Source organism: Zootermopsis nevadensis, unplaced genomic scaffold (assembly GCF_977971745.1).
Source record: "Zootermopsis nevadensis isolate Lab colony 2312 unplaced genomic scaffold, Znev_1.0 Znev_ptg000029l, whole genome shotgun sequence".
Taxonomy (NCBI): Eukaryota; Metazoa; Arthropoda; class Insecta; order Blattodea; family Termopsidae; genus Zootermopsis; species Zootermopsis nevadensis.
The window spans coordinates 13,713,251-13,729,349 of record NW_028259161.1 but is presented as its reverse complement, the minus strand read 5'-3'; the positions used below and the strand labels follow the sequence as shown (position 1 = coordinate 13,729,349).

The 16,099-nt window shown below is 35.3% G+C and overlaps 1 protein-coding gene across 2 annotated transcripts in view; it reads left to right on the top strand.

Annotated features, from left to right (window-relative positions):
* The window catches only part of LOC110828737 (uncharacterized), a 188,457-nt gene that overhangs the window by 138,121 nt on the left and 34,237 nt on the right, over positions 1 to 16,099 (top strand). The window contains exons 5-6 of one of the 2 annotated variants that reach the window (XM_022061720.2): positions 3,569 to 3,679; positions 4,991 to 5,014. The exons of the other annotated variant lie outside the window; for it this stretch is intronic. Of the exons in view, the coding sequence (XP_021917412.1) occupies positions 3,569 to 3,663 (95 nt within the window). The 3' untranslated portion in view covers positions 3,664 to 3,679; positions 4,991 to 5,014. Of the gene's footprint in view, positions 1 to 3,568; positions 3,680 to 4,990; positions 5,015 to 16,099 lie in introns of those variants that run through there. 2 annotated transcript variants of the gene reach the window in all.

Genomic DNA, 16,099 nt, shown 5'->3' with positions numbered 1-16,099 from the left:
AGGCAGTTGTGATTTATTCTAACTTGAAAATCGTCAAATTCAATCCCATATTTAACCATGATATTTTCAGATATACGGCCAATTCGACCGTAAACCTATAATGAACTAATATTACCAATTTAATATTGTGTGTATTTAAATTTTTTTTACTTTCTTTCGTCTTGCCAGTTCCAGTACCCGACAATGTGTAACTGCAAATGATGAACCGGTTTTGACAGAGTGGAATATAATATTTCAGATTACCTTTACGTATTTATTTTAACAACGAACGTAATTTCACACGGACAAATTCTCAGAATATCAGAGGAACGTTAAGCTTATCAGAATATATTTAAAATTCTCATTTTAAGATAACAAGGAAGAGGGGATATTGGTAGACCTAATAAGCACCGGGCTGAGCCTGAACTATGTGACATTAAAATACAGAAAAAGAATAATAATAAGAAGAAAGTCGGCTTAAGAATTGATATTACGATTATTCTAATTAAATTTCTGAATTACTGCTTGCATCTGACATAGCTAGGTTTGAGTTTGATTTTGACTGTTAGTAATCCGATGTTAACTCAGTTTAATTTTTGATAAACCTGTTTTCTCTAATTTGAATAAAATAATGGACACAAACATATACATATCTTTACACACTAATGCGTCAGTAAGTATTATGTATGGACTAGTAGTTATTTCTGTAGTGTATTAAAGGCTGTAGTTATTAAATTTATGTGTACTAACTTATATATGAATTCTGAGATTCTAATTGTACAAAGTGCACACTTGAACAACACATTCCGCTTTGCTGCTAAGTAACACAATCCTTAATTACCCAGCATGGTTTAGAGGTTTCTTTATAACATTCGTTTAATGGGCTAAGTAACACCAACATTTCTTGAATTTATACTTTGCCTTTGACAGACCGAGCAAGAAATGAAATTACTTTGAGTGAACTTCACGAGAGTTGTAAAAAACAGTTGTACGATACAGGAATTATTTAGTACGGAGTGTTAACAGCATAAATAGGTTCTCTTAAACTAGCGTTCCTATGGTTGATCATTTCTGTATAACGGTTTCTGGAATAACAGTTTTATGCATTGAGATGCCATTTTAAATGGACAACTACTGTGATTACAAATCTGAATGCTTAAAGCCACGGAAAAAGTTCACCTTCCACCACACAGCTCTAAGTCAACAGCACACCACTGATAGGTTCACTACGCTGTAACGTCTGAGCTGTCTTCACTCGCCTTTGCTACGCTGTTCTCCTTGCAACGTTGTACGATTTTGTTATGACCTTGAAACATACAATTTGATGACTATAGTGTTTTATATATTTGTTGTAGTGATGGTGGTATTTTCTTTGGGAACTGTACGCTTCCAGTGGATTACGCGTATGTTCCAAATGCATTGTTTAAAAACCTGCATTTACGTAAACGACTGCTGCAGATACAATTTTTATAAGTTCTTTTAATTTGCCCATTTTATGCTGAATCCTTGTTGCTACAATATGCGTCAAAATTATAGTTTAATGGAATTTCAAATTATATTGTTGACAAAGTAAATCATGTGTAGATACATGACTTTTACCGTGTGTTTAGATACAACAAATATTTCATATAAATAACTGTAAAGTACCTTTTAACAAAGCTTTTTCTAAATCTGAATGTGACATAAAACAAAGACAGTCAAAGTGTTTTGAGCGGTCTACGTGGTTCTTTTGTAATGTAAGTGACTTTAGTTATGCGTGTTTCATTTTTCTCGTTTTTGCATATCCGCATTTTTGTTTTAGTATTATCAATAGTCTCAATATCCTATCCGTGGTTAAATTTTTAAACCTATTAATTGCTTCCAAACGTCTTCTAATAGAATCGGCCTAGTAACACTTTTAATAAATTACCATTACTTTCCGATAAATTTTACTCGTGTATTTAACCTATCGATTTGTGAATTTTAAAAGATTGCAAAAGTAACCTCATGTCTGGAAAGTTTTGTTCATACCTGATATAAAGTGTTTACTACATTATTTTCACATATTTCATCTCGTCCTGCGATAATAAACATCCTGAATTCTTCTGCACGTCTTTCGCTAGGGTTTGAGGTTTTGACGGCGTTGAGTCTGAATATTGCTGTGTTCTGGGTTGTAACGCTGCGTAGTCTGGTAGATATTTACTGACGTTTTAGAGGTCTTTGTTGCTTGAATAATCAGGACGATGATGTAGGAATAGCAAGGCCAGAGTACACTGCACTACAACTCACAAGACAGCTATCATCTACATACATGCATTTCGTTAATTTAGTGAAATACTCAAAGTTGTTTGAAACAAATCTTATAGATGTTAATGAGATATATTGCATGTTGCTGTTATATTATTTTGTACAATAATTCTTTTTCAGGGTATTAGGCACAAATTGAGCTTAATATAAAATCAGGATCATTTTATATCGATACAAAAAAATATAATTTTCTGACTAATACTGGTGCAAATACGAATACCAAATTTAACAAGGCTATGTTCCTTTGTTTCGGACCTGAACGTATGGATAGGTTGACTCAAGTTCTGCGTGATATTTTTATGCTAATGTATTTCGTTTCATGATTACGTATCACTGAGATGGATGGCTGAATTCTAGGTCCGGTAGAAGGAATATATATATATATATATATACATATACATATATATATATATACATATACACACACATATACACACACACACATACTCCGAAATCTTCGTCATTTTTCTTTTTTTCCAGACTATTGGTTGCTCTAAATGAAATGTTCACAGATTAGGAAATAACAGAACACGATTACTGTTCTGAACCACCAATTACGTGTCAGCTAACAGCTTTAAAGTTATTTACCTTGCGAAGACAAATCTGTTTGTTGGAATCCGATGTTTAATTACTTTGTTCGCAAGTGAAAGCTAGCCAGAACTTTCAGTGTACTTTAAACCTCCAGTCTTCTGGTGATATAGGATTAAGACGATAGTATTCGTGCTCGATTACGATCATGTCCTGCGTTGATTATTCTGCACGGTTATCTGTTGCCTCACACTCTGAGACATAAGATAATCTGCGAGTGAGATTCGTCAGGCTTCACTTCGCTCAACAGCGACAGAGATCACAAGCGAATGTCTCTAAAATATGAAAAATTACTCTTTGAGTACTTTTGATTTACGAAGTAGTGTTTCGAATATGAGTGTATCAATAAATAAACAAGCTGTGTGCATTATTCTGTATTCTGCAAGGTATAATATACGAACGTTATGTAACTGAATCCTCAGTTATTCATAACTTGTTCCTTGTAACTAAAATGCCGGAAGTCATAAATAAATAATTTCTCTCAGGAAGGAATAACGCGATAGAACTTTGCAATAAGCCGTTGAATTGTATTGATACTATACCCATTTCTCTTTTGCTTTCGTATTTCTTTATCCAAAGAAATGTAGTGACTTTCATTTCAGTCTTTTGATCGGTCATGTATACTTTGGATTACAATACCCGTGGTGTGAAAGGTCAAAGAGAATTTTATAGCATCGCGTTTGCTGAATAAACTTTTCTGTGCCGAATTTTTCAGGCTTTTATTCAAAGAGTACCTCAGTGCTCGGATGGATAATTAAAACGCTGAGGCAAATGAAAGAGAACACCAGAGACAGGAGCAGAAAAAAATAGGAGTACAATTCCAAAGGTAAAATTTTTATTATGAAATTATATCATTAAAATAACATTTACAAGGAATAAACCGTAAATATAATATTTTTTTCTAACACGGAAAGTGATAACTTTAATGGTACTAATATTTTTGAAATATAAATATTATTTAAATAAAATTTGTGAGAAGTAAACGAGTCATGAGAAACCATTCAAGGATACTGAAAACCACACAAGTGACTGGAGATTTTTGTTCCATAGTTTATTTTGTGGTACCCGGTAGCTGATCCATTCATTCTTTTAAGATAAATCCCGGGACATGGCCTATCATACGAGTACATTAGAAGTTTCTACGTTCTAACAACTGCGTTATTCACCTTCTTCCTTTTGATCGTATTCATATGCATACGGACGGACGTAAGCGTAAAAGCAATTTTCATTGATATTTCAACGCTACGGAACGATTTGAAATTTTTATTTCCTTTAATGTCCGCTTGTCATATATTTTATATATTAAAGGTCGTTGTTGGAATTATAGATTTAAAATAACTGGTGCTTCGATCGAAAACTGTCTGAGCAGTCTTCTTTAAAACGTTTAAAGACGTTTCATTCAGAAATTATATCTGTATATTGAACTTTTATCTAATGTGTACGGTACGGGATGCGTAAATAATGAAGTATAAAGCCTGCCCTAGCTTAATGAGAACAAGCATTTTGCGTGGTGAGCCTCGTTTGTACAAATGAGGTTCTGGTGACAGAGACATTGCAGTATAACCATTATGTCTGGATTGAGTTCATTCCATTACTTAGTTTCATCACAGCCAAATTTCTTAAATTCTAGATTTTAATTTTAAGTACAGACATTTTTATAGGAATATTAAGAGTTAGGGTGTAGTTAAATATTACTGTACGAGTAGAGTCGACTTCAAATAAAGAAATGAATCCATAAATTTATATGCTTGCTAAACGTCTCGATTATAATTGCATAAATAGATCGATTGTAATATCTGACGTAAACTTCGGTGGCCAGTTTTGATTAATAACTAGCCTGTCCATTTGTGTGATGTCCTGTACCTTCTAATAAATGAAGTTTTGTGTGACAGCTTTTGTCTTTCCCCAAAGAAGCTTTGCTTCTCTACACCGAAACAGAATTTATACCCAAATGATTTATATTCTGTTCTGAAAACGTCATAATTCATAGTTTTTGATTTTCGTACATTTATGACGAAAGATTCTAGGAAGACGTGAGAAATAATTTTTCGAACCAAATTTGCATTTGTAAGTGAAGTAAATGACGTGATGAACAAAATAACTGAATTTAAAGTCAGACATCTTGTTATTGTTACAGTTTAACAACATTGAAACCAAGGGGCGTGGAGTTTTTTCTATGGTTTGTGAACAAAACTACTGAACTAATTCATTTTACCGTTTGGGAGTTTGTCTGGTTTGGCATTATCAACATGTTTACAGTTGTTATGTAACATTTTTTCGTGTTGTCGACATACCATAAGAAACGCTCCTTCGATTTACATTGCTGAACAAAATAAATCACGGAACTTGGCAAAATTGCGCCTATTAATTTCACCCCGTCTGAGTGTAACAGCTCGAGACCTGGTGAATCCCCAGCCACCTGTAAGTTTGTTGAGGAAACCCGATATGCCGTCATCACCCATAAAGAGAGACTCCGGATGCCTCTACGGAAATACGATTGACCGCAGGTAACACTCACCTAAGGTTAGCGCAATTCGCATTGGTCAAAGGTCATATTCTGACGAACACCCGCGTTTATTTCACGTGCATTTCTTACTTCTTTTAATTCGTTGAAGTTATATATAGATAAATTGGAAATGTTGCTGTTGCTGGCATGTAAATATTCCATTTTTAGCGGTGGCGAGAAAAATGGACGAAATGAATAATATATATTTCAGATGTATTTTTTGAAATCTGTATAAAATTATATGAGCACCATTACTTACACTGTACTGTTACGTAGATAAAATGAGGGACGGTGCTGTGGGCTGGGCATGTAGAGCGCATTGATGAGATGGGAATTACGTAAGTTAACAAAATTGAAATCAGTAATCGTGAAGAGATTATTAAGGAAACTGATTTATGCTATGGAATAATATTAAAGTGATTGTTAAAGAAATTAAATTAACAGGAGTAAACTTCTTCATAACATGTCCCAGTGGCAGACTCTGATGAAAATGGTAATGGAAGTTAGTTTTCTATAAAAAACGGATAATTCTTTGACAAAACTAGATACTGGTAGCTTATATGCGCTGATAATTTCTCCATTTTGTGCTACTTGCCACGTTTACAACATTCATTAGGCGTATGTAATCACCTTGACAATATTCGGTGAATAAAAATTACAGCCTCCACCTGATTTAATAATTTCCTCGACATTTATCTCACTCTCTGTTTATCAGATGCAAATATTTACAGAGTGGAAGGCTGATTAATAAACAGAATTAATCCTTTACATTTTGTATGTGTCAAGATCGTCTTTTAATATCCTTTTCTGATGGAAAACGCCAGCTGCACTGTCACCAGAACAAAATGTCCGTCTAGTTGGCCAGTGAACTGCATGGGCATTTGTGTACTGGGCAGAATACAAGGGACAGGTTTTAATTTACTAGAAGCTAAAAGTATGATCGCTGCTGTACGTACTAACACAGCCCGCATTCCATTAACATTCCAGACTGTACGCGAGTAAATCGGCTGAGGGCGCACTGGGGTTTACTTCGCAATTATAGAACTAAGCCAGGAGCGCGTGTGTGTGAAGTGTGTTTGAAATTAGAAATTAATAGAGTTTAAAACAGTTTACCGCACGATAAGACAATGCAAAACAGGAAAGGTAATTTATTAAGTTTTCTATTATGAAGTTCAGCTTTTTGTTTGCAAAATGCTGGAAACGAGTAGAATACGTGGTTTAATAGAAAATCAAAAACAAACGAAACTAATGTAATGATTAAGAATTAAAATTTCATATTTTAGTCATAGCGACCGATGTGGAAGACATAAAATGAGTAAAGTGAATTTCAACGGTGGTCCAAACAACACGATGGACGACTTGAGGTTCTCACAGCGGTGAGTATGAAGATTTCTGTCTTCTGGGTTGTTGCGCTGTGTAGTCTGGTCGATGTTAACCAACGTTTCAGAGGTCATACTGCCTCCGTCATCAGGGCGATTCTTAGTATGAAGATTTCTGTCTTCTGGGTTGTCGCGCTGTGTAGTCTGGTCGATGTTAGCCAACGTTTCAGAGGTCATACTGCCTCTGTCATCAGGGCGATGAATCGCCCTGATGACAGAGGCAGTATGACCTCTGAAACGTTGGTTAACATCGACCAGACTACACAGCGCAATAACCCAGAAGACAGAAATCTTCAACACGATGGACGCTAAGATGTATTTTATGAGAAATAGTATAGTAAATTAAACATAATATCCCGCACGGTACACACTGTCTGTCTCCTAATTGTAATTTCACCATGATTCACATTCACTACAATGTCCGACACTGTCAACGTCAGCTGCATTAAAAACACCCATCGGCTTAAGCAGTACACAAATATTTGTTCTTTATACATTTATTTTACACTTTCTCTACATAGGCTCATCATACGGATTACAGTATCAACAATATTTAATATATATGTTTTAATATACATATAAACGAACGGACAAGAATCAACAGATACTCGTCTACCTTTCTGTGATGTGAGAACACGTGACTGGCGAGTACAAATTTGTAGTCATAAATGACGGAATTTATAAACTTCTACGATTTTATCTGATTTAAATGTTTTTTATTTTAATTTCAAACCCAGTGAAAGCGTCATTTAATTATACTCTTAGCGCCCATTAAATTTTGAAAATATTTCTGGTTTATGTAAAAGATTGATCTGTTGTGTATTAATTATGATATGTACGTTGCCTTGTAAGGGAATATATAATAAATATAAATTCAGTTCACTGGTATTGAGTAAGTGTAATAGCGTCTCGTCACACGTATTTTATACAATAGATTGACCATTTCGCTCGTATTAAAAACTAAGCATTATTGAGGCAATTGTTCTTGATTCTGAAACACAGATTGTGCTAACAAATGGTCATATTGTGTTACAAATTATGAAGCAGAACAGGGTAGAAAATGTGCGTTTGTGACTAAAGGAACAAACCTCTGCTTTCAGTCAAAATATTATACAAATTAACTCGAGTATTCATTTTTCATTTTTGTAAGTAAGGCTTGCTAATAAATTTGCTCCTTTCACTGTTAGGGTTCAGTGGTGAATGTATGGGCGTCTTAATTAAAAAGTTTATAAAAACAATATTTTACGCGTAAAGATTATAATATACACAGACAAATTTTTTAACTTCTGTTTTCTGTGGGTGTGGAACCTGGTTCATCGATTCACAGAACAGGCGGGTGAAGTGTCGAATCGACGTTGGTTGAAGGTCTTTGAGAACGGGGTACTAACGAAAGTAATTTTATCCGAGAAAAAGGAAGTAATATGAGGCTGGAAAAAACTGAATAATATGGAGCTTATTTAATTAGCCGTTTTTTTGCCAAATATTATGATCAGGGCGTTAAAATCTAAGGATAAAAGACATGGGAAAACCTAGAGAATTTTGCATGATAATTTTTGGGGAAGGAACCACTTTGAAAACCTGCTCATATGTGGTAGGTTAACATTAAAATTGGCATTTCTCATAGAACTGGACCAGTGGTGGGCTGTAGTGGACACGGTTAAGAACATGCAGGTTTTATAAAATACGATGATTTTTTACCAGCTGTGATATTATTAGCTTCTCTCCTTGTGAGGCAGGAATTTATGGTGTTGTGTTTTAAGTAAAGGCCTTGAGTAGGACCAGTCCCTGTCCAAGGAGTCCTTTAAAATGTCTGAAGGACTTGTTGGTTAAAATTAATTCTGGGTAGACACGTTACAGGATTGTGGGAAATGGATCAGATGAGCTTATTGGTAGATTCTTTAAACAATAAAGCTTGAAAAGGAAACAAAATGATTAAATAAAATAAAACGGAAATTGGGAAGACTTTAGTATGTGTTCTGAAGTGTGGATAAATGGAGAATAGAATAATATAAATGTATGGAGAGAAGTAAGCAAAAAAGCAGGTAAGAGAGAGAAAAGATCGCTGTTATTTAACAATGAATTTAAGAGTAAATGGTAAAATTAATACGTAGAATAATTCCCCCAAGGGGCTAGAAGAGGTATGGGATGGCGGAAAATGGGCGTCTGGGCATTGAAGAATGTTAAGGTTAATACAAATCGGGGAACGTGTCCTAAGTGTGATAAAGAAGAAGGCTAGAGTCACACACTGAGGAAATAAGAAGTTAGGCAGAGGTGCTTGTAGGCAAAAGACTCACAAGTATTGAGTCAGAAATTTGAATAAACAGGACAGCTACAAGTGAATATAATGCCAAACTGCAAAATGTTGGTTTATATTTAAGAGCATATAAATAGAAATGGTAAATGTCAGTGATGAAATATGAGGATTAATAATTATAAATTACGGGGGTGGCAAAGATGAAAGATAGTATAGTTCAGAATGAAAGTAGAGCGTGTGAAACATGTTAAAACAAATGCAAATGTATTTAGAAGTGCACATGCGACCAGGAAGACATGTTCACCATTGTAATCAACAGACCTAATAAATAAATGTGTCATGTCACATTACAGAAGACGTAATCTGTAGTAAGTAAGGTCTGAGGTTTTCACGGAGGTGAGTCTGAAAATGGCTGACTGTATACACATATGAAATTGGTTTAGAAAAATGATTGACACGTAGTATTATACGAACCATTTCCGGTTGCATAATTCCCTCTGTTCCTTAGACACCATAAGCAAATTCTGTACCCATCCTTTAGAACATTTTAATCATGTGACCACATCCTGACGTCAGGACATTCTCCAGTATCGCAAAGTTCCTTTTGGAACAAACCCCTCCTCCCGAGAAAGAGAGAAACACATAATAAATGAAGATTGGGAAGACTTGTTTTAATTCAATACACCGCCGCTGTGTGGCAGGGTGTTCGTCCTGGAAATTAATGAGAGACTTCTTTTGTTACAAGAGAGGAAAGACAAGAGAGGGAAATGGAGTTGAAGTAAGAAGGAATATGCTACGTTTTACATGTGATTTTGTTGCTAATGAAAGAGACACCAAGGTAATTATTCTTCCTCAGACCGTATGCGTGTTGGGCTGAGTGCTGGGGCGCGTAATAAGTAAGAGGGGAAAGTATAAATACAAATATAATTAAGTGCTACTGTAAGGTTTTCATCTTACGAAAACTTATTTCTGCTGAAATTAATAGTTCCTTTTCTTCTCGTGAAAACAAACCTTCTGTATACCTGTCTGTGTCCTTTGACTGTTATGAGAGAAGTGTCATAAATTCGAAATAAAATGGCCGTAACTTGTTCTAAATTACGAGTCAAAGCGTGTATTATGCGAATGTATAAATTTCATAATATGGATATTGCATAAGCCTGACTGTAACCTGTATATTTGTACGTGGTCTACACGTAGTGTGCCTTGTACCTCGGTGTAAGCACCTCGCTGTGGAAGAATATGTGGACCTGGAATAACACTGAATTAAAGTAGTGACCGGATCTACGCTTTGACCGATTTTAAACGGGGAAGAAGCACACTTTACCCACTCTTTAGCAGCGTGATTCAGTCCTTATTGTTGTTTTATTCCCAGTTAATGAATGTTCCCTTATAAGTATTTATGTAGAATTGGTTGGTGGTTGTGCCGTCAAAACATGATCTTTGAACTTTGCGAATAGTATGGGTGACGTCAGAATGGTCAGGGGTAACATGGTTACATCGATGATTAAGAAATTCGTCTTTATTTACGACCTTCCGTCTGTGAATTTGTCCGCAAGTGACATTCTCAAATTACTGGACCGATTTAGATTAATCTCGGCATATCGTACGTATGTTGATTATGTAAAATTGTTGAAAAAATACTACAGAAGCCTCAGGAAGGTACTGGTAAGGAAGACGGATTAGAATTAAATGCAGAGGAAACAAAGCGATCCTGTTATAAAAAGTAATTCAATTCAATTGTTCTTATGGAGCACTTGGGTGTGAGTCATGCAGCTCTTGTCGGTAGTCGGGAAGTTTCTTGCCAATTGCCACAACTACCCAACTGATTTTATACAGCCATTTTTGTATCAGGAAGGACTATGTCCATAACAATTAATGACAATAGTCCCATGCAATAATTGTTGAGGACTTTTGGTTGTTCTTATTAATTTTCAGAACACAATTTTTTTTGAGTATTTGAGTTTTTTAGACATCAGAGAGTTTCATTCACATTAAATTGTATTAGGCCGCCTACAATGTAGGCCATAAATGCATTTCTAGGTATATCTCGCCAATCGTTTACCTAAGAGAATAAATTAAACTTGCGTGTGTATATCGATCTATGTACTCTGAACGTTCATCAAGATTGCCAGTTCAAGCACAAATAGTGTGTCCGTGTAAACAAACCAATATAATTTCGTTACTATTTAGTCGTTTAAAAATTTTTAATCGATTATTATCGACCGGAAATGCATCAACACTCCTCAAATTAATTATATTAACCTCACTTTTGGTAGTGGCGTCTCGTATTTAACGGGTGTAATGTGACTCGGTTGTGAGAACAGATTGTGTCGCTTAAGCTGTAGGGCAGGAAGAAGTTTTTATTTAAAATCCTAGTATTTGCAGCGTTCATAATTTAATGAGTGACTTTATAAAGTTACATACCTCCTCATGTGAAGCTTCTTCTTCAAACCAATTGAGCCTTTCGCGTTCGCAGTTCTCAGTAAGCAACGGCTCAGAGAGAGATAGACAGATCGACAGATAGACGGATAGACAGAGACAGAGACGTAGAGACTTATAAACAGAAATAAGTTTCTACAGTTGATAAGTTATGGGCACTTCCATGACAAGAGAATGTGCAGCCTACAGGTGGCAGATATGAAAATATTACTGTTACGCTCAGCAAGCCGGTATCTTCAAAAGCCTCGTCATTTCACACACTGGGTAGATCACGTCTGCGGAATTAATATCATCACCGATAAGTGGCGGGCGGTAACTAGCCCCTCCTGGCGTGAGAATCCATTAACTACTCTCCCCGTGACGTCACGCCTACTGTAATCTTCGTGAACAATGAAGAGGGAATCCATTGAATGCCAGTGATAATTACAACACCTGCTGGCAAATCCCACTGCTACGCAATTTAACAGGCAATACCGTGACTCCCAGCTTGGGCTCCAGGAACCCACAGTATGAGCATATTGTTTCGTTAAATCCGCGTTGAACAATACAGTGAAACATTCTCAACATCTCTGCTCGAATGCCATTCAAAGTTTAGAAGAAAAATTCTGTTTCTGACATTGTAAAGTTGTCAGTGCTCAAACATTCAACAAATATTTCGGATAGCAGCCATTTTCAGGATTTGCTATCAATATACACACGATTGTATATAGCGTAGATGACATATTATGAAGCTTTTCATTACGTAATATTCTCAATTTTCCTGCTAGTTCCTTTATCATAGATTGAACCTTAAATTATTTTACCATCCTATTTTCAAACAGCTTTCATTCTCAAACACGATCTTTGGTGAGAAACCAAGCAAGTTTTCACATTACTAAAAAAATGCTTACAATGGAACAAAAGTATGACTTTTAAGCAAGTTGTTTATTTTGGTAGTTTCAGTCAAGATTTACTTAAATGGAAGTAATATTCAACGTAAGTTTATATTAACTTTCTGCATTCTTAAACCTTGAGCACAAAAATTATCTACGAAGTAATTTTATTTAACATGTTTTCAGGAGATATTGTGATCTCTGAATATATTTTTCCTCTTTCCCTCATTTCATATTTGGTAACAACTGAACGAATTTTCATTTGGCTTTAGTAAATTAATTATAATTTCATCTTTAATTAAGGACTGTTCAGTCACCTATTCTGGATTCTGTCTTATTCGACTTCGCCGATCCATCCTCCCTTTTCGTTAGTAATTCAAAACTTCTTTTGGCTGTCTTGTTTCTTCCATTCATTATTCATATTATTTTCGTTTATTTCAACTAAAATTATCACAATTTCTTCATTAAACTATTTGGTAATTTTTTTGCATAATTATAACTGCTCCATCTTTGTTGTTATATTTGTCTTGCAGAGCTTACCAGTCTTTCTGAGTCTCTTTATCTCTAAACTTTTTATGTAATTTTTGTGTCTTGTCTATTCCTTGCTGGTACCGCCATGTGTATTATTCCACATAAAAATAAAATTGATAAATGTATTATCTATATCCTTATCGTAGCTACATATTACATAACTTTATATATAACTTAATTACGAAACCTGTTCTATAAAGAAAATGTTAATCGATACTGTTATTCTCGCTACGTACACTCGATGTTTGAATGACTTGAAAAGTTAAAAATTCATTATACGAATCTCCGCAGACATATCTCAAGGAACCAAAATCCACTTACCCATATTTTCGCAATGTGATTCGTATAAATATTTTTATACTCGTTACCTGTCTCAATAACTCTCCAATGAGCGTACTTAATTATGAAACATTGCATGTATTTTCTGTATTTTGCAACATCTGTCTCAAAACGCCATTCAAAAATTAATACTGCCACAGAAGATATTTTGATGATGTGAATGAACACCCTCCGTTTTATGACAAAATTAAACCAGCAGTTCTACTGAACTTCAAACACGCGTGAAATACTTCACATTAAAATTTTCACTCGAATTCTTTAGTTAATTACAGGATCTGTGAAGTATAAGTAATTACGTCAACGGTTATCAAGAAGAACTTGTAAATGCGTCCATCAAAAACTTTGAAGCAGTATGTCTATTCATGTGGCTACCAGACGTATTGTGTGATACGTGTGAAATGAGGGTACTCAACTCGTCGCTTTACGTCACAATTAACGACTATTATTCAGTGAGATCTGATCTTCCGAAGGAGTCCTACCAAACGTTAAAAAAGATTTAAAAACCTTACATGTGTGAGGCGGCCAAGGTCCCTCAAGGAGAGTAGAGTCACAGATGATAATAATAATCTGTGAGATTTCAGGTTATTACAGCGATGAGTATGACGACAGCTGTCTTCTGGTTTGTAGTACGATGTAATCTGGTAAATACGTTCAACGTTTCAGAGGTGCTTACTGCCTCCATAATCAGTGTGGCGATGGAGGCAGTAAGCTGGTCTGAAATTTCTGTCAGTGTCTACCAGACTATAGGGTACATAGTGCTACATCCCAGGTGACAGTCATTTTAATACTTCTGTTTGCTTGCTTTGTTCTCGTACAAAGCAATTTCTGTTGCCAAGTAACAAATTCTCTTGCAACAGAATCCGAAAATCCAACACTTTACCGAGCCAGCTTACACCCTCAACGCTTACGTATCTAAGAGCTATTTTATTACTCTGCTGTCTTCCCAGTAAACCGTTGGTCTTCGAAATGGCCGATTGTGTATGCCAAATTAAATGGTTGTATAGGACTTAATAGTAAAACGAGAGATACTTGCAGTGAAGGGAAGAGAATCGATTTCGGACACGTCCATTCTAAAACCGGGATGAATTTGAGGGGTAAGGAAATGCAATGTCTTAAAGTTAAATGGATTTAGGAATCCCTGACAGGTTTACAGCCTTCAGACGTTTTAGAGGTGTTGATATTTCGTGTCATGATACCTGATAATTACGTACTTATTGAATTAGTAAGAATGTAGGAAGTCGATGTCAACACTTCACATTCAGTGGGTATTCAGTTCGAATCTTGTCCGACAGACAGGAAATCTGATTGAAGCATTTTGCTCCTCCGAAAAGCAGCTCCCTTCCGATAATATCACCATGTTTTGTATAATTATTGCCTCATTCTTTACCGACTCTTTATATACCCTCAGGACTATATCTGACACAACGCATTTATTATTAATAATTATTATTGTATAAACAATAGTAAAATTTATTCCTGCCTTAAGAATACACTATATAAGAGTAAGTGGATTTTTCTTGCTGCGTGGGTAAGGTCTTGATGGTTAAAAATTATATATGAAATAATAAAATAAAAGGTTTTGTACGTCGTAATATGGAACGAATAACAAGAATTAAGTTTATCATAGATACAAGGCACGCGTTTATTTTCTAAAATTTGTATGCTCAAATTCTCAAAACTTCGTCTCGTGATTCTTACCATTGATGTCTTTGCCTACTGCAGGTTGAATAATGACCCCCACCCCCCACCTAGGGTATACCGTTGTCTCTGCAGCGCAACCATTGTGCTAGCCCTTTTTCTTCCTGGCTTTCATTCGCAACGTGGATTGATGGCGAGAATTAATTGTAAACACTCCTAATTCATCAACTTACGTCTTTTCCTTATTGTAATGATGAGATCTGCTATTCGAGCTCCGAATCTCAGCAGATGGAAACAGATATGTCACTGTAGCTAATGTTGTGTCGGGATTTATCGATCGCGTTCATCTGAATCGATTCGGAATACAATCTCTCTTCGAGAGCAGCTGTGTTCAAATGGTTTTTCTGGTTTATTTCTAAAAAAAGGAAGGACAAGAGAAGATAAATAAAAATCCGAAAGATATATTATTTTCTCCATCTTTGTCTTCCTGCCTGTCCATCTGCCTCCAAGTAACAGCGCCAAAACAAAGAAACCGACTTGGACTGGACTTTAATATTCAGTCGAAATATTTTCTTCTCTTTTGCATATATATTTTTAACCTTTGACAGGTTTTAGATTCTATTAAATTCTGCGTTGTCTTTATTGTCGTATTTAAATTCTATTCACTTTTGACGTATGTTTTCAGTACTTCGACATGTTTTGATTTTGCTCAGTTTTACGTATATTTTAACCCTTCAGCAAATTTATTTTACTTACTTTTACTTACGTTTTTGAATCCTTTGGCAGATTTTAGTTTTGTCCACTTCTCGTTCATATTTTAAATAACTTGCAGATTGTGATGAAATTTTTATTATGACACTTTGTTTACAATTGTTACCGTGTATAAGATGATTTTTTTTTTTCATTTGATAAAATGTTGACTGTATATTTTGAGGCCTTTAACACATTTTGATAAGGCTCAGAAAAATACATGTTGTATATAGGCATTACTACGTGTGTAATGTGTTCACTGTAATGCATTTTATGAACCAATATTGAATTATATAACACATGTTTTAATATTCTGTTTAATCGGGTATAACCGTAAAACAAGGTAATATTTCAGGTTCTTACGGCGAGTTTTAAGATTACTGTCTACAGGGATATTGCGCTTTGTAGTCTGGTTGATATTGTCCGACGTTTCAATGGGGCTTACTGCTTCCATCTTCAGGACTCGTTGTTGTGATTATGTAGGCCTTAAGATCCTAGGAAACGTCGGTCGATATCTATTACACTATCCGGCACATCA